The sequence below is a fragment of the Poecilia reticulata genome, linkage group LG13 (assembly GCF_000633615.1).
Source record: "Poecilia reticulata strain Guanapo linkage group LG13, Guppy_female_1.0+MT, whole genome shotgun sequence".
Classification (NCBI taxonomy): Eukaryota; Metazoa; Chordata; class Actinopteri; order Cyprinodontiformes; family Poeciliidae; genus Poecilia; species Poecilia reticulata.
In genome coordinates this window covers 16681454-16700760 of record NC_024343.1, presented here as the reverse complement: position 1 = coordinate 16700760, position 19307 = coordinate 16681454, and the positions used below count along the sequence as shown (strand labels likewise).

General features: G+C 40.0%; 1 protein-coding gene across 8 annotated transcripts in view; it reads right to left on the bottom strand.

The window, feature by feature from the left end:
- The window catches only part of dock10 (dedicator of cytokinesis 10), a 67777-nt gene that overhangs the window by 18228 nt on the left and 30242 nt on the right, over positions 1-19307 (bottom strand). For all 8 annotated transcript variants that reach the window (XM_017308311.1, XM_017308309.1, XM_017308308.1 and 5 more), the window contains exons 2-30: positions 18579-18698; positions 14511-14600; positions 13567-13649; positions 11179-11251; positions 10841-10981; positions 10370-10504; positions 9806-9995; positions 8967-9052; positions 6764-6847; positions 6485-6643; positions 6047-6295; positions 5841-5963; positions 5470-5552; positions 5264-5386; positions 5091-5170; positions 4830-5017; positions 4594-4659; positions 4372-4464; positions 4140-4263; positions 3926-4047; positions 3708-3791; positions 2867-2959; positions 2574-2692; positions 2307-2376; positions 1394-1507; positions 1214-1285; positions 970-1116; positions 192-275; positions 3-99 (exon numbers count right to left, since the gene is read on the bottom strand). In XM_017308311.1, coding sequence (XP_017163800.1) covers positions 3-99; positions 192-275; positions 970-1116; positions 1214-1285; positions 1394-1507; positions 2307-2376; positions 2574-2692; positions 2867-2959; positions 3708-3791; positions 3926-4047; positions 4140-4263; positions 4372-4464; positions 4594-4659; positions 4830-5017; positions 5091-5170; positions 5264-5386; positions 5470-5552; positions 5841-5963; positions 6047-6295; positions 6485-6643; positions 6764-6847; positions 8967-9052; positions 9806-9995; positions 10370-10504; positions 10841-10981; positions 11179-11251; positions 13567-13649; positions 14511-14600; positions 18579-18698 — 3292 coding nt within the window. The remainder of the gene's footprint in view (positions 1-2; positions 100-191; positions 276-969; positions 1117-1213; positions 1286-1393; positions 1508-2306; positions 2377-2573; positions 2693-2866; positions 2960-3707; positions 3792-3925; positions 4048-4139; positions 4264-4371; positions 4465-4593; positions 4660-4829; positions 5018-5090; positions 5171-5263; positions 5387-5469; positions 5553-5840; positions 5964-6046; positions 6296-6484; positions 6644-6763; positions 6848-8966; positions 9053-9805; positions 9996-10369; positions 10505-10840; positions 10982-11178; positions 11252-13566; positions 13650-14510; positions 14601-18578; positions 18699-19307) is intronic.

Here is a 19307-nt window from a genome sequence, read left to right as displayed (position 1 = left end):
ACCAGTGATGCGAGCAGAAGGGAGAGGCAGACTGAGAGGAATATAGTGCTCATGGTTGCACACCTCCCTCAGGAACTCAAACTTTAGCTCGCAGAGAACCTGCCGAAAAATAAGGAAACGTCTTCACGTACAGTCGTTCCCAGTTATCTCCGCGCTTTTAATATTTGCTCTTACAAGATTTTTTTTGTTACCTTGCTGTCTGTAGCAGTGATCATATTTATGTAGTTGCTTATCAGCTTAAACGTGAAGCCTCTGTCCATCAGTGTAAAGCAGCGCTGCAAAACACACAGACACAGTCGCATCAAAAACTCAAAGGTTGAAGATAACACGTGTCACGTTAAGGGAATTCGATATGTAAGGAACAGAGATGCACCAAGGAATCGACTGGTGACCGGAATCAGACCCTTTTCAGCTTCATTGGCAATGGTCACTGACAAGCCGGTCACAAGCTCAAAAACCTGATTTTTCTCTAACAGTTAGGATACCCGTTCTAAGCACAACCAGGCCGTGCTGACATCAAGACTCATAGTGGGGGGACGCTGTTACTTAGAAAAGATGATCAGCCATGTTTGTTTCAACATGCTGGAATCAGAAATGTTGGCGGCAGCCTTTGGAAAAATCTTAAAGTTAAGATGAGGAGCTAAGTTTGCTAGAAAATTCAGATGGAGACATTAAAATAATGGTAAGACCCAGTTTTACAATAATTAGCGTGTGCTATGCAATTCCTCCTTTCTTAAAGAAATAATGATTGGCTGCTATAACAAAACGGGTAAAGAAAAGTACTTTCAGCTTGGTTCGTATAGCTCCTTATGTTAAAGTGAAATAGGAAATCTGCTTAAATCGGCATCCACAGGTTAAAACTTTACAGTGCACTTCTAGTGTGGTTGATGTTGTACGCTAACTGCTTCAAAACCATAAAGCTGTAAAGTATTCAGAGCAGCAGCAATTTCCCCCACGGTTTGTGCTCACCTTGACAAAAGATGCCACAGCTGAGTTGGCGCTTCGGGTTTCCTCCACCAGATCTTTATACTTCCAAAAAATGTGTTCGGACACCGTCTCCACCAGCGTCTCCACACGGCTCAGGTAGGACGAGGGGAAACGCTGGGGCCTCGGAAGCTGTGGACACAGCAAATGATCAGATGAACCTGAACTCTCGTGATTAACTAATTGGCGAATTTTAAAAAATATTTTTTTGATGGCGGTGACAATTTACCTTTAGTTTTTCAGAGTCGACCAAATGATGAGCCATGGACTTGACAATGAGGTCAAAGAAGAACCAGGAGAACTGAAAGCATGGAAATGCCAAATATTTCATGTAAGGCTACAGCTATTCGGAATATTTACAAAATATGAATTAATACAAATATATCTGGCTTAGTGAGTGGAGACAAACCTTGAGGACATTCCTGACTGCTGCCTGCTCATTGCTCTTCAGGTCAAAGGTCATCCCTTTAGCCAGCTCTTCATGAACTGTCCGAAAGCCATGATCCTCTGATTTAAACACATACTGAAAATAAATAAATAAATAAATAAAATAAAGATTAAAAACTCAGGTTACAGGTATACTTCCAGAAGGGCAGCAGTCTTGCAAAAAAAAAAAACCTCATGCTGTAGTAATTGAATTTTAGACAGTTTAATAAAGATTATTTTGTTGTTCACAAACATTTAGAATAGGAAGCGATTTTAACTAGAAAGCTATGTCATAATGAAACATTTTAAATACATGATCGTCTTTCAGAAAGAATAAATCAAAATTAAAATATTTAAAAAGGCAATGAAATACATTTTTTAAAAATATATTTTATATTGGAAGGGAATCTAGAAAAAAAAAAAGGAAAACCGCTATAATCATTATAACCTCTCACAGACTCACTCAGCAGTTTAAATTGGACACCACTTCATCATGCCGGTCTGTTACTATGGCAACCTCAGTTTCATTAGCTCTATTGGTCATCTCCCCGTCCCTCCCAGCACTCCCTCTCTGCTGTTGCCTCTTCAGACTCTGCAGATTTCCTGCTCTGTGGCCAACATGAAGTGGGTCTTGAGAGTTTTTTTTCCATCTCTTTTTGTCTAACTTTCTCTCTCTTTTTTCACTAAATAAAAAAAAACAATTTTTTAAATTGTTTTGTGTTTCTCGCTGAGAGGGCTGAGGTGCCCCAGATCTGCGGCTCTTTCTCTTCTTTATTTCATCGAGAGCTTTTAAAAGCATTGTGCGATCTTCCTGAAAACAACACGGGTACAAAAACAAACTTTCCTAATTTCCCAGAAAGCCACATTAACACAAACATTCATCTCTTACACTTTACCTTAATGTAAGACTGCAGGTAATGATCCAGGTTTTCTTCATGACACTTGCCAACAATGTGAACCAACACTCTGCAGATACAAAGTAACGACAAAGACGTCATTTTCTTTTAACTAATGCATATAATAATTTGCCTATCTATAAAATGGACAAGAACTAAGAATAATTTGTTTTAATTATTATTGTTACGGCAAGCTTTTCATATATTTAACTAAATCAGCACCAATGCCTTCAACATGCACAATGGCCATGCAGCGCCACTGTTTACCTGGTGGTGGCAGTAGTGACCTCATCATTGTCATTCTGAGTCAGAACCTTGAACAGCTGGTTGAAAAGAACAGGCAAAAACCGAACAATCACTGGGATTCTCTCCATGCTGAGGAGGCCCTGGAGATGTATGAGGAGTAAAAAAATAAATAAAATAAATGAGCGAGGTAGAAGAGGCTTAAAAAATAAAAATAAAAATCTGATTTGCAGTTGTGTTCATTAAAAGTAGGAGTTATAAGCCAATGTTACAGCTTTTTGAAATAAGAGCAGATTTTTTGCTGGCTTTCTTCTGACCTTCAGGCAGTTGAGGAAGTTGGAGGTAGGAGGCTGAGAGAGGTCCAGCTCTCTCTTCTGGCACTGCTGGAAGAAACGGTTCAGGTGGGGGTCCTGGCAAACAGAGACGGGTTCATAAAAAGCAGCAGCAAGCAGCTGAAACATTACTTAGAGAGCTCCTTTTTAAAAAAAAAAAAAGAAAAAAGAATGCAAAACCTCAGATATATTTTCATAGCACTATGTAAATCACCTTACCTGCCTGAGGTCATTTGTTGAACTTCAAGAGCAACAGAAAATGTTTTGTTGTTTATTTTGTCCATAAAATAACTTTTATTAGCATGTGCTGATGTGAGATTATTTTTTTTCAAATTAGTTCTACATTTTGCTGATTAAGTTATCCTAATCTAGACCCGTAAGAGGGATTCTTCTGCTAATCGTCCAACAGGCTTCAGTTTCAAAACTGAATAGAAACATATACACAGAAATATGCATTTATATTAACTTTACATTATTTTGCACACACGAGAGTTTTGCATACTTTACGTAACAAGACACGGTGACTGCCATTTTGTTATGGCTTTTGTCACACATAAGCTTTCATGCATCATAAATATCAAAGGAACGTGTATAAAAGTGTGAAGCCGGTATCACTGTGCTAATAAATTAGAGGACTTACAATAACAAGCAGACATTTCGAGAAAGTCTATGTCGTCAAGGGTTTGGTGAAACACTGCGTTAGAAAGTCACCGCTTGTCATTTGCATGTCCTTATTGGTCTTGCAACGTGCGAATATGTGTGTTTACGCAATATGGTGTAAAACTTGAAAATAAGCAGATACTGAAAGCACAGTTCAATGTCTTACCTGAGTGTATACAGTTGAAATAACATTGGTGGACACTTTGAAGATCGTTTTTCCTCCATCAACCCATTTCACGTCAGCTCCATTCTGGTTAAGAGGAAATAAAAGCAGCTCGAGTTGTGAAAAGAAAAAAAAAATTTTACACTTCAAATCCCTTTATGTGCAATTCTTTGCAAAATCTTTTGTTACAATCGCCTAATCTTCTCATCTGTTACTCTTACCTTGGTGTTGCTGGCTTCTTTGATGGCAAGGTATCCAGGAGGCAGGTTACAGGAGACGGGAATGCTGAACTCCTGAGATGACACTCGACCTTCTTTCAGTATAGGCAGCCAAGAATACCCCACTGACAAATAGGACGCATATATTTATTTTTTTACGCGTAAGATCGAACCAAAGTTATCCCATAACCTGACTCAGACTCCAGCGCACTCTCACCTGGGGTCTCTAAGGCCTCTTTCCTTTTCGAGCTCGTCTTTGCGTTGATGTCGCATGTGACGTGGTAAAATGAGAAAAGTAGGTGGTGCTTTTCATGAAGCTGAATAGGAAGCTCAATCTTCACCTGCGGAGACGGAAATGTTAGACGAGTGGTGGGAAGACGGCAACCCCTCTTCAAGAGAACAATTCATCCCTCAAGAGCCGACTCCAGACATCTCCTTCTCCAGCTCACCTCGTCATAGAAGTCAGGGTTCTGGGAGTGATGGAGGACGGTGGAGCAGGCCGCTGTGGTGAAGACTGCTCCTCCAGGCTTGCCATAGATGCACTAAAATAGAAATCCCCCCCCCATGTTGGAGAAAACTTAATTTGGGCAACAAATGAATCACATGCAATTCCAATAAAAGTCCCCATCAGGATTTTTTGTATTTTATTTTAAAGAGGGATAATGTTCTACCTTTAATGGTTTGGCAACTTCTTCGTCTGAACTGCGGAACTCGACGTAGACTGCAAGGTTACGAGCCTGCACACAATAGGACCATTGTAATGCTAACGAGTGAACATGTAAAACCGCACAATAAAACGGGCATTAGAAATATGCATACCAGGAGGATTATTGGAAGTAGTTTAACATTTAACTCGCATCCCGTTTTTTACATACTTTACGTCGGGATGTAACTCAACAAAACCCACCTTGGCAAAACTCTTCTGGCTGTCGTACTTGAGGTGTTTTGGGTAGACGTAGATGTGGTTTCTATAGACGCGGTGCGGTTGGGTGAACTTGGTGGTGTCCTGTACAAACTCCTCCATCTCAACGGTGGGCTGGTGTTTGCTCAGCTCTTCAAAAGGCTTCACCGGAACGTACGAGGACGTCACGCAATCTGAAAGACAGGGTTTCGGGTTAGATTGGAGACCTGACGAAAGCAGAGAGTGGAGAATCACTGGGATACATACTGGGATGCTCCAAAGGAGCATTTTCTATGGCTATGTCCAGGGTCCCAGGGACAGTCTGCAGTTTGCTGGTCTTCTCAGCTCTGCAGAGGAAAAAAAAAAAGCAGAGGTGATAACTATGCGTCTTATCTTGAAGACAAGCAGGTCGTTTTCTTTTCGCGTTCAAGTTATCTCACCTCCTGTATTCAGAAACCAACTTTATCAGATCATCGGTAGAAATCTTATTGCTCTCTTGCTTGAAGAGAGGCGAGAAACGGGACTCGCGGTCCAGCCCGCCATGGCCGTCTTTAAACACCGGCCTAATAAAGACAAAATGGAACATAAATCATAAACTCACCGATAGTAACTATGAAGAAACATTTTTCAGTGAGCCATTACTCACCTGACGGACCAGGCGAATGGCATTCGGTACTTCCCCAGTTTGCTGCAAAACTGCTTGTTGGTTTTCAAAGTCTTCTGCACAGTCTGTTCAGATTAAAAGCAAAAAAAAAAAGTGAATGAGTGGGTACTTTAGTAAATTTTAACAGCTTACATTTTTGTGGTCAGCTCTAGATTGAAGAGCTGACCACAACCCCCTGACTAAATCAGGGGGTTGTTAGATGCAAAACCAAAGGTAGCTGATTGAATGTCTGCTGATTAGCTAAGCAGTCTGAAACAAAGACCACACGGACTGCTGAAAACGGAAGAAGGAAAAGGGAACGTCTCCGACAAAACCTTAGAAAAATCTAATATCTGAAAGGTGTAAATACTGACCTTGCTTGAGTCTGTATTTTTGATGTAGGGTTCTGTCCCAGCGGCAATGTTTCCCATCAGCACCTTTTCCACTCTTGCCACCATGACGATGTCAGTGTGGGGGTTGGTAACTGAGAAAATGGCCTGCAAGTAAACCATGAGACAGTCTGACTGCTAGATTCATTCTACGGGGCAAAAGGCGCAACGGGAAAAAAAAAAACGTGTACCTGCTTGGGGAAGCAAAGCCATTGCTCCAACTCCGGGCTGAGGTGACAATCGCCTGGCTTCCTCTCAGCAGGAGACGACAGGCCATTTTCCTGAGCTCCCACCCCCGAACCGGAACCCACCGGCCTGCTGGCGCTTCCTCCGAGCATCTGACGCACGGCTTCGTGATTTAGGTCTACGTGGAAGTCCGCGGAAACTTTTCTTCCTTCTCGTACGTCCAGCAAAGCCAGCGACACGAAGAAGGGCTCGATCTGGAGGAGATTTGAACCTGTCAGCGTCTGCACATTTACAGTTTGTCTGTTTTTTAAACCGCTGCATTTCTAATTTACTTAACCAGGAGAAAATAACCAATAATCATCAAATGCCTTATTTAGTCACTCTAGTTGAAACAACACTTGGAGGAAAAAAAATAAATAAAGGACAACATATCCTATCCTCACATTTGTGACTGGCCCGGTTTCGCTTTCGGTGACGCAGCCTTGCAGCATCAGATTCAGGGATTTGCAAGTTATCATAAATCTTCTGCCAAGCTTCTCCTCAAACGGACGCACCGGCGCGCCGTCAGACAAAGAGTGCTCAGTCCGTGGGCTCCTCAAAACCTGCAGTTGGATCAACACGTTTACTTTGTGAAATAAAACGGGTAGCTGTGAGCAGCGCAGACGCAAACTGCTCCGAGTAAAACAAGTGAGGATTTAAAATAAAATTTTAAAAAATCTTACAGGTGTGTCGGGATCAAGAGAAAACAGATTCAATCGGCCTTCTCTTCTGACAGAACGAATTCCCTCATCTGTCTCTGATATATACTGTAAAGAGATGGACAGTAGAAAAACATCAAAGTGTGTGAGAGCACTGCGCTAGTAAATCTGAAATGCTGCAGCGAAAAGACCTGGTGAGAATTAAACGGACACGTCACATTTGTTCAATTCTAGCTCCTCATCAGTTGATTCTGGTTAATTTGTTAAGTCCAAAATTTAAAAAAAAAGCCAGTCTTGCATATAAATTATCAAAATGATCAAACTCCAGTATATAATTGAGATCTCATTGTTCCATGTTGTCTCAACGGGGCATTTCTCTCTCAGACTGCAGATTTACTGGTGGCTCCTAGATCTGGTAAAAGTAAAATGGGAGGCAGATCTTTCAGGTATGAGGCGTTTCTCCTGTGGAGCCAGTCGTAGCCTCTTAAGACTATGCTTAAACCTTCCTGTTTGATAAAGCTGATAGTTGGCCGTTATAGGTTATCCTGTTATTTCTGCAGTTTTGCTCCAGGTTTAGTGTGCTGGAAGACATAATCCCATATGAAGGATTGCTCCACCACAAAGTAGGAGACCCAAAGCTGGTCTGGATTACTGTAGATAGAAAACTGTTTACCAATTGCCTGGCATGATGAAACTCTGCTTGCCTCCATTGTAATATAACAAGGACAAAATTGGATATGTTTTTTTTTAATTTGTTTAATAAATCAAGATTGGATTACCTTGATTATTTACTTCTGTAGATTATTTGCATCCATTTCTCTTGTGGAGTACCTTGAGTAACATTTATTTTGAGTTGGTGATTGAAACTGCAATTAAAAGCAACTGTTTTGTCTTTTATAATTTAAATTACACTTACAATCTTTTTGTCATTACAATCTACAATTGGTGTTATTATCTTCCATACTAAATTCTTTAAAATTCCACAATGTCTTCTTGTATGTGGCAGAGAAAATGCCCCTGGTTATTAGACAAAGGGTGGACTGGCACCGTCCAACTTCTGTTTTTTATTACTGGGCAGCAAGTACGCATTCCTTAAACTACTGGTTGCTAACCAGAGAGGCCTTGAGCTTCACTCCTCATGGCTGGTGACAGAGCTAATTTCTGTTTGGTGCATTTGTCTCACCTTCTTAGTAGGTTATTCTCTTCTTTTATCTATTGATGTACCAATAATTCATCCAGTAACCCAAGACAAAGGTTTGGTCTGAGGTCATGAAATATTGGATCGTTCAGCTTTGACATACAGTAGATCTTACCCACTTTCATAATTTTTTTTTTTTTACGGATAAAAAAAATAGCTTCCTTTGTGCAATTGTATGTTAAGTATACTCTTCCTAAAACAAATTTCTTACATATTTGCAGCTCACTCATTTTCTTCGTACTCGAACTTTTCAGGTTCCCTAACGCAAGACCAGCCGATGAGTTTATTTCTTACAACCATCATGCAACGGTCTAATCTCCATTACTAATAATAAACTATGAGACACGTCAGCTCTGATTATAATTGGGATACAGTGCTTATTTTTGGTAAATTCACCAAACCTCTCACAATCTAAGGTAATTCACAGAGCCTGCAGGTCCATATTGAAAATTGGGTCAATATTGTGAAGAAGAGGCAGAGAAGAGGCCAGTCTAATCATATGCTTTGAACCAGATATGCTTTAGCTAAACTCTGGTTTTCCACAGCTTAAATAAATCTATTGCCCGGAAACAGATCCTAAACCCTCAGTTTGTGCTCTTTGTTACCATGGGAGGAAGAAAATAAACATATTACTTATGTAAGACAATATGTGCTGTAATTTGCCTCTTCAGGCCCATTTTTTAAATTAAAATATTCTGAGCATAATGCTATATGAAAGGAAGATTGGAGATCATCACAAAATAATTGTTTGACGCCTTCCCCAGAATGTCAAGGAAGACGACGAGATAACCAGCGCTGGTGTAATAAAACTCATTATTAAAGCATGTTCATAAGTTTCTATACAACTTTTAAAAGTCAGTGTATGATGTTTTAAATGTTTCAGACGAATTATTTTCTACTATGCAAAGCACCCTGTAACAAGAACAGCAGTAGATAAAATGCATCTTTGAAGCTGAACAGTTTGAAGTCTTTGCTGGAACAGCAGAGTCGTGGGACTGCTTGTAAGATTCAGCCATAAGTGGAACCAACCTTCGCCAGATCTGGATGGATGCCGTTCTCTGTGGTTTCTTCGTTCTCCTGCAAACAGCTGTCACTCAGTGACATGTCAAACACGTCTGCAGGGAGAGAGGAAAACACAATGAGGACTCCCCGGAGTCTGTCCGTAAGCGTTGACCGCCGTCATTGATTGGATGGGAATGTTTACGCAAACGGTTCATGTTACGTAAATATGAGGCCGTAAAACATTTTCTAAAACAGGTCCTGCTGTAAACTAAGCACTCCGCTACCTGAGCCAGCAGACCCATATCCAGTTAGGTGTAAAATATGACTCCATTTGAACCGTTTATGGGTAATAACGCAGGCGGGCCTCAGCAGAAATGCGCCTCTCACGTTGCCTGGAGCTATTCTTCCGAAAAGACACGGTGGCTCATTAATGATAGGTCACCACACACCGACAGCCTGATTTAGAGGCATGCCAGCAGACCACAGAGCCATGCAGCCTGAAGCCATTACATCATTCCTTCACTTTTTCCCTGGTTTAAAGAGTCTGACAGTCTGTTATGTTCAGTTAGAGGCTGTGGGCCTGCGATGCAGCTGGTACAAGAGGTTTAGAAACAACTACTAAATGAAAGGTGGAGTCACTCTCAGCTCTCATTTCCTGAAATAAAAAAAACAAAAACTCCAAGCCCGTCAAAACAAATTCCACCCATTACAGCACCAGAATGATGATAGACAATATTTAGCTCAGCTAAGTCCAGGAGGGAAAGCATTACATCTCCTAGGAGGATTTGTGCAATTGATGCAGTCAAAGAAACACATTTCTCACGATAACGGTGAATTTCGCGTTCCAGAACACGATCGGGTCTCACCCTGCTGTTTCTCTGTGGTGAGTTCCAGACTCTTGCGATCCGGGGCCGGCCCGTCGGGGGGACTTATCTGCAAAATGCGAGTCAACGTGCTGATCCACTCCTCCATGTCCTGCTCGCTCTCCGCGGCCAGCACGAAGTACGTCACCTCGTTCATCTTCAGCTCGAACGCGTGCTTCCTCAGACGGTTGTTCTTTGAGGAACGAAGATGAGCCAATTAGTTACTCATTCAGAACACGGTTCCTTCATCGAAGGCTTCTCACCGCTTTTGAAAATCGGAGAGCCTGGTGTTTTTGTGACATGCGATTAATTGTAAAGCAGGTCCTGCTGTAAATTAAGCACTCCGCTTAGTTTACAACTAACCAGGATTTTGTCTTGCACCAGATGTTCGCATCGGAAACCTAACATGTTAGTTGAAAATCTGTGGTGGTATTTTGTGGTCTTGAGACCAGACAAGCAGTAAGTGAGCTGGCCTTGTGCAGCACGACGGCTGCCTGCAAAATACAGTGCACAGTAAAGTGCGTGCGGCAAACACTGCGTCGCGATCGTGAATTTAGTGAGACCCACCTGTACAACACCCGTGCATGAGTCCAGGAAGATGCAGCCTTTGGGTTCCTTAGAGATCTTTTCATCCTTGTAGAAGTTCATGATGTAGGAGTTATCCGTGAGCTGAGTGAGCTGGAAGTATCTCCGCTTAAATGACTGCACAAAAACAAAACAATATGTTTCGAGAGAGTAATTAAGAAATTCAGATTTTATACGTAAAACAAATAAGAATCCAGAATGTAAAATAAACCTAAAGCCAGATATGCAATAGTGGTGCGTTTTAAATAATAACGTAAGCACACATTTATAATTGTTCCTATTTTTTTTTATTATTTGGGAAAACTTTTCTCAGCATGTGTAGATTTAAGCTGAACCAAAGGTCAACGTCAAACAAAAGCATTTTTTTTTTTGGGTGGGGGGCAAAAAAAGAAAAAGTTTGGCAATAAGTCAGTGTGCAAAAGCGGAAAGAGACAACAATGCATTTCTCCTCACTCGGACAGTGATGCTGTTGTTAACTGTGCTGTTGAAGTTTCCTTTATAAAGCCAGCCCGACCGGAATACACCAATGCCCCCTCCGCCTCCTCCACCACCTCCGCCCCCTCCTCCTTTGGATGAGGACAGAGATGTGGTGTCCTGCAGAAAAACACACAGTCAGTCATAAAGGAATAATCTCTTCTCAATAGAAACTCAACTTCTAGACACTAAACCAGCATCTTTTTACAAAACGCGAGAGCCACAGTTGTTAAAAGAAAAAAAGAAAAAACGAGCAAGATGTAAACAGTGTGCAAAGTTTTAACTCCACCAAAAAAATAAAAAAGGTGATTACAAACCTCATCTTTGTCCACATCTTCATAGTCAATCTCAAAAGAATGGGATGGCAGCTTCTCCGGTTTGTACAGTTTTCTTGAAAGGAAATGGAAAACCAAACAAGCAGTTGAATCAGTACATCTATGATCTGATAGAAGGAAGAAAAAAAATAACTTGCTATGTTGGATTATTGCTCTCAATCGGGAGGAGCGCAAACAAGCGCGTGAGGCTGCCTCCGCTCCATCGATCTCTGCCAGGACTCAACAATAAGTAGCCCTCACTGGATCCCGCTGCACTAATTTTTACAGGAGGACACGTCTTTGTGTGTGAGCGATGGGATGAAACGTTTTTATGTGTGTGTGTGTGTGTGTGTGTGTGTGTGTGTGTGTGTGTGTGTGTGTGCGTGTGTGCGTGTGTGTGTGCTGTGAGGGGCAGACCGCAAGGCTGGAGTCTGTGGAGGACGGCCCTGGAGCCGTCAGACCTCTGCGAAAGGTCTAACGGCAGTAAAAGCTGTCCGGGAAAACCTCTTGTTGGACTACGTTTAGAAGAATTGCAGCGACTGTGGGCTGGCAGACCGACATGGGAAGACTTCTGCTGGGTGGAAAACACAACACGGCAGCCTCTTCACTCAAATCACAGCAGTGACAACGAGCTATTATTCCTCATTGTCATTAGGTTTTTTGGAGCACATTTCACTTCAGATTGTTCCATAAATCCAGAGCAAACAACATGTTTACATGTAAATTGAGCAAACGCTCTACAATTTGTGTGTCCTACGTTTTTAAATGACAGCACTTTGGGGACTGTAAGTGTTGTGCTCTAACTTGTCTTTATGCCTCCGTTTTATTTTATGGTTCATCCACGATGTCGTATCAGAGGTCATGTGAACCGGCTGAAAGAATATAGTGGCAACCCAGGGGACAGAAGAGGGACATTCCTGTGGCCGAAGGGCCGTTCTGGGTCAGCCTTCCTGGGACTCGCTAAGCTAAAGTTAACTGACTGATTCAGAGCAGAGACTCCGTTATTCAATTCATGTCTAACAGGAGGACCGACATCAGAAGAATGGGGTAGCAGAAGAAATGTAAGGTCCTTGGAAAATACAAGATGGTTGCTAATGTAAAACAAAACAAAAAGAGACCGTCCCCGCAACAATTATTGTTGGTGTGAAGTGTCATTGAAATAATTCCTCCTTTAGAGTAGGAGCATCTTCTCCAGTATTAAACGTAAAAACATTCCACCTTTAATCTGAGAACATTTACTAAGTGAGCAAAACAACCGCATTGATTTATTGATTCCAGTAGAATAAATATAATAATCAGATTACGTAAATGCTGCTTTACTTTGTATGTTGACCAAAGCGGAAAACCATGACTCCTGTTTCCTCGGGGTATAAAAATATGGCATGACACAAAGTCCCATTTCTCTTAGTCAATCTTCTAAATGGAAAGACGAGGAGAAAAATGTAAGTCAAGTGAGGCAGATATATGTGCCGACACTCACTGCAAGAAAATAATTACTTATCCAACTCACCCATGTCTACAGCTTAAATTTAAACAACTGAAACTGTATCAAACCAGGCTGGATAAGGAGGAAAGTATATCTTCTGTCATCAAGACGCCATGACAAACACTAGACGTTATCTACGTCCTGACTGCTTGTTTGGGCGTGTAGCTCGGGAAAAGGCTTTTTCTGTCCACCCATCTGAAATGTAACAAGTGGAGTTTGCCAAGCACTACAGGAATTTGGTCAAATGAGGCCAAGTTTGAGCAGATAAATAAATAAAAAAAAGAGGGAGATTTGGCATGAGATAAAGGATACAGAGGACTATGCACAAAAGTCCCTGACGTTCACTGTCGTAAATGGTAGGATATGTGATGATGTTTCTCTTCCAAAGGCCCCGAGAATCTTGTTTGAGAGGCTACATCGTATCACAACCCCTTAGAAACTGAATAGACATCTGGTGACACCAGACGGAAAACCAAAAACGGCTACTTATTGGGTCTTTCATCAGGATAATGTTTCAAAATAGTCAAATTGACACAGAAATGGTGGAGCAGACACAAAATTCACCTTCCCCATGTTCATGTCAGCACCCACACATAAGGAAGAGTGGTATGCAATAATAGTCCTGTTTTTATATGCAATTCAGCTGAACTGGGAATTCAGAAAACTTTTAACATGTGTAATAAACAAAAAAACTGTGCAAACAAAAACATAAAAGCATGGCGCAGCATAACACGAAAAGATTAAACAGTAGTCTTATCATTTAAGCAGGAAGCTGAGCTTACTCAAATTATAGAGCTCCATCTTTGCATCCTTATTAATTCACTCTTCATAATTCACAAAAAATGTTTTTTTTAATATTAATATACAAAGAAATGTTACATAATAAAGGGAAAACATGTTACTACCTTGGCAGCAAGCGATAGTCTCCAGCATAGTCGTCATACTTGAACTGGACCACATTGAGCTCAGAGTTATAATATTTGCAGGCCTGAAAAACAGGGTGAGAAATTAAATATTGACTTTTTTTTTCTTTTAATAAGACCATTGTCTGGGGAAAATGTGGATATAAAGCAGGTAAAAATTATTCACGGGTCAGAAAAACAGGGCAGATGAGATGACTCTAAAGCAAAAAAAAAAAAATATATATATATATATATTTATCTAGAATATTTAAATTCATCCAGGGGAACTAAATTTAGATTCCGTCACCAGAGATATCTTTAGCTTGCCAGAGATTGCTTGACTGGTTAAATGTCTGCTTTCAGACGGTTTGTGCAGTACAGTGGAAGTCACAGAGGCTGCAGGGAAGTTTCACATCCTGCTCGTTTGGTCAACAAAGTTTCACATTTCCCTTTAATCCATTTATACACATCGACATGAATAATTTGTTGCCAAAGAAACAAAAACTAGTAACCCAACGGTTACTAGATTCAAATGTAACCATAAGAAAGTGTACAGATGAAAAAGATAAGGTCAGAAATATTATGCTCCTTTTAGCTGTACCTATCTGACATCTCAGATATTGCTCCAAGCTGAACCCCATTTCATGCACATCACCGCTAGTTTGTCGCAGAAACACAAAAGAACTTTGCCTTTTGAGTCAGGAAATCGTAAAATTAGTGTAGGTTAAACTGACAGCCGACCACCAACCGATCTTTCCTTTCCTCCCCTTCAAACCACATTGAATTCAGCGAAAGGCTTTCTCGCACAGTGATAGCAATGAAGTACCATCAAACAAAAGGCTGAACAACTAAGAGGAGACAAAAACCTAAATAAAACAACCGAGTTTAAAGACAGATACTGAGTAAAGCGATAAATCAATAGGCATAAAACAGTAAAAGCATCTTACTTGTCTGACCAGCAGACACTCAGCCTGGAGTTCTGCCCCTTCAGGGACCGTTGAGTTGAGAGTTCGTCTCTCTTGAGGCACCGTGGATACCTGCAAAAATAAATGGGTAGATGACGGTTGGTTACCAAATTGAGAGATACTTCAAATATTTGCTGTAGTTCATTCTCAAACATTGTTTAAGAATTTACTAATGGATCTCTGAAAAGAAAAAAAGATGCTGTAGTGTGGCGTACAGCCAGAAAGGCTTGTATGCAGCACAGTGTGAACTCAGTGTTTCAGCAGTGGAGAAAAAAGCTGAAACAATAAGTTCCTTTAAAACCCCCACCTGTTCAGAGAACTTGATTGATTGAAGGTGTAGTTAAAGTTAGATCTGTAATTTTTTCCCCCATAGATTGACTTAATTGTTGTTGGTGCTAAAAACTAGTAAGTCTCATTTTAATGGCATGGATTTGTCTTAAAGGTCTAACCTTCCAATTCTTATTTTGACCAAGTCTGATAACACATAAAAGCAAAAAAAATAAAAAATTAAATTAAAATAAATAAAATAAAATAAATAAAAAACAAGAAACATGCCACAGGTTCCTTTATTAAAGACAATGTGGAATAAGACCAAGAGTAGATTTATGAATGTGAAACTTATTGTGTAACTTCTTCAGTTTTATCTGCATAAAAATGAACACACATATTTAAATGAAATGATTTTTGTAAACATGGATATGTATATGTGTCCTCTTCTTTAAAAGAGCCACAGCTTAGCTTAGCACAGCCTAGGTATCAGTGATAGAAATATGTATTGACACTGCTTTTGCATGTTTTCACTGTTTCTGTAACTACTATCTGGCAATGAGGTCCAAGCCCTTGACATTGGAAGGCCTCCTTGCCATCACCCTAATCTTTAGCTGCTGCCTATCAGATTCAAGAACAACTTTGGCTGTACCATTCTTAAGCATTAACATGTCTTGTAGACTGGAGAAGAATGTTGGTAAAATAATAATAATAAAAAATGTACTTTAAACCTAAATCTGCCAGGGGTATGAATATGCTTTGGGCTTAATTGTAGCTGATTGTAAATATTTCCAGTCACACGTAAAGAAAACCGTGGCCTGGAAACTAAAGAAGCACCAACCAACCTTCAGTGCGATCGGGCCATGTTTTAAAGATACAGTTAGATGCAAGCAGCATGTTGGTTCATTAGCAGAGACCAAGCTAGCAATCAGAACAAGCAATAAAATTACTCAACCAGCTGATTTGAGCTTGTTAGACTGGTGTTACTCTCTAAAAGCACAACTGGCTAGGTGGGTTACTCTTTTTAAAATCCACCTGAACATTTCTACAAAATTTAGTGGGCATTTAGCTAGCTTTTTATTTAGCTTTTTAACTATGTTTGTATTTAATATAAAAGCAGTTAGATCATTTCATAAGTTTTGTAAATACAGTGAAATCTTTGTACTTTCACTGTTACTCATTCCATAACAAGTTAATACAAAGCTACGTCTTTTTCTTGATTTTATTCTTGTTTTAGTTTCTCACAGTTTTTAGCGTCGACATTCGGTGCTTCTTCACATATGCAGCACATTCAAAAACTGAATTTTAGAAGTGCAGATTTTACAGCGGCTAAATCAGTTCGCAGTTTGTTTGACGACATGTTATTTTCCGGACACTGAAAATAACTGCCAAACACCGGCTGGAGAGAAGGTGAGAAAAGTTTTAAAGATAGAAATAACGTTTGACGCCTGCAGCCAACACTTTAGAATCAGAAACTAAAACAGTTACTCTCTAACATTTTGACACCAAGACAGTTGTCTTAAAAATCTTCCTCTGTCGAGTTTTCTACAGACACCCCTGCAGATGAAACAAATACCCAAAATCCTTAGGGTTTTTTTTTTTTTGATAGATTTACACATTTTAATCAGAACATCTTTATTATCATTGTACAGAAGCAAAACAGAACTTCATTTCCGTACAGCTCATCCAAAAGCAGGCGCTTGAGGCTGCAGCCATTGTGAGAGGCGCCACCTTCATTGTGCTGGTGGTCCTTCAGACAACTACGGTTCAGACTTTTAATCCTTATTAGCCCAAATTATGTCCATGAATGTGAAAAATGCAGCTTTTTACAAGACACTGGGTGAGATCACAGAGACCTGATTTAATCTTTTATGGTCAGTGGAAGTTTTGGGTGAATATCAAACCAATGTGAATCATCCACTGTAACCGCAAACAGACAATTAGTGTTACAAGCTGACAATTCAGAAATGTTGTTTAGTCTAACACCATGTTGGTTAAGCTACATCTTAACCAACATGGTGAGTGTTTGATAACGTCCCGTCATCTCACGGCTAGAGGATTTACACTTCTTTTAAGGGCCTGTTATCAAATGAGACAAAATGTTTTCAAAGGTTTTACTCTACATGGCAAGCATTTGATACTGAAAAATTCTTCTTCCTTTTTCAAACTCTCTGCTTTCACATGTGACGTTATGGGAATGATCAATAGAAACAAGCCAAGATAAAAAGGATTTTGGTTCAATCTTGGGTACGATATCCCAGTGACTGAAGGTGCCGTGTTCATCTGTTCAAACAATTATTCACAAGTATGAACAGCGTGAGAATGTCAAGATATCACACCATCTAGGCAGTACATGTTTCTGTGTCCCTGAGATGGAAGTGTTACGTTGAAAATGTATGGATTTGAAAGGCCACTCAGAGAAGAAGAGTTCATTACTACAAAAGAAACACATAAAGACACATTACAGTTTCCAACTGGTGTAGGGGACGAACACCACCGCAATGTTCATGCTTCTGATTTAATATGTCACAGAGAAATCGCAGGTCAGCAGTTCAAAATTTGCAAAAAGACGGAGACAGGAGAATGGCCACAAATCTCCTCAGATCCTTCAACAACTTCATCAAAAGATTGTTCGATAAGTTTACGAGCTCAGACCAAAAATTGAATGCATTTAACTCGTAAATTACACAAATTTAAATTAGAAAAAGTCAATTTCCTTATCCATAAACTAAACATCAAATCTCAAACGCACATCAATAACCAGATTAAATTGCTTTGATACATTTTTTACAAGCCTGCCAATGCAGAAAAAGGAATAAAACCCAATCAACACCAACGTTCGGACTTTGATTTAGATGCTGTGCAGTCAGCTGGCAACAATTTTTATTTCTCCAGTGATTTAGCAAAAGAGCAGAGCTAGTAAATACCTTCTCCTTGATTAATACTCTGGCAAGCCACTTTGACTTATAAGAAAGAACATTGACAGCACACTGCAGACATAAAAATCAGAGAAGATTGCTTTGCTGCCAAATGAAGCTGGCAACCAGCAAAGACATAAAAAAAAAAACTTCAGTTCTGGGGTCAAAAGCAAATGAAACTCTGAACCACAAGCAGCCAATGAGGCCATTTTATTGTGCAGTTGATGCACATCTGCAGCAAAGCATTAGCATAGTAATGAAGGTGCTAATGAACAAAGAGCTAAAGGAGAGCCTAAGAGAATGAGCTATTGAGTGATTGAAAAGACTGTAAGCCTCTATATGCATGATTAGTGTGTGTAAATGATTGGCTTCCATAATGAGCTGGAAAGTAACACACAGTGCCTTTTAATAATAAGTCTGTCAAGGTCAATTTCATTTACAATCTTTTGGTTTCATTGCTATAGACGAACAAAAATGTCCTGCCAATTCCCAGCAATATTTAATGCTAATTTTAAATAAGTAAATAACTTTTTATGAAGCAGATCTGAAATTTTCCAGGAGCTCCAGCTCAACAACTGACTCACTCGATCAGCCAAGAGCTTTTTTTTTTTTTTTGTTGCGGCTGTTTTTGTCGGGAAATGTTGAGTTAAACTAGCCGGGGTTCAGATGAAACACTTTGACAAATGTCCAACAACAAACCCAATTATTTTCTAGCATCCAAATCATCAGTCTAAAAAGGTCAGACGCAACAGAAAGGTTTCTTGTAGCCTTGTGTGCCAATGACTCTATAAAGTCTGAATGCAGATAGGAACCCTACAGATTGATTTCTACACGACGGCACAAACCACCGAAAACTTTCACTTACCGAGAAATCATTGTCGGGGAAGAGGAGCAGCTCTCTGAGCGGGTCCTCCTTCAGCTCCTCCCAAAGTTCAGAGATGACGGCCTCATAGTCAAGAGGATCGATCAGCTTCGGCTTCTCCTGCTGCAAATGGAGAAAGAGGAAATGGGCAAAATTAAATTTTGGACGTGTTTTTGATCTGAACACTATAAAACACAGCATCTTACAAGATATAGCTATCCAGTCTGAAGCAATCCTGTGCCGCATGGTGCAACGCAGCACAATGGAATAGGATAGAGCAGCGTATGTTATTTTAATACAACTTTCATCATAATTTGGTGCATCATATTGCGAAAAGGGAGGAAAATGTTTTTCAACAATTTTTACAAATGCAAATATATGAAAAGTATATAACACATTTTTTTGGGGTCCTCAAAGCTCCGATGCCCATAAGTGACTTCAGAGCAGCCGACTGGTGTGGGCAGCATCAAGGTAAAGTGGAAGCTGCAAAGGTTCACGGGTGTATTACTGTTGTAAGGTGCTAATACAATGTAATACAATGTGACAAAGCACCACAAGAAAAAGATATATATAGATCTATATAGATATATATACAGGTCCTTCTCAGAAAATTAGCATATTGTGATAAAGTTCATTATTTCCATAATGTAATGATAAAAATTAAACTAATATATTTTAGATTCATTGCACACCAACTGAAATATTTCAGGTCTTTTATTGTTTTAATACTGA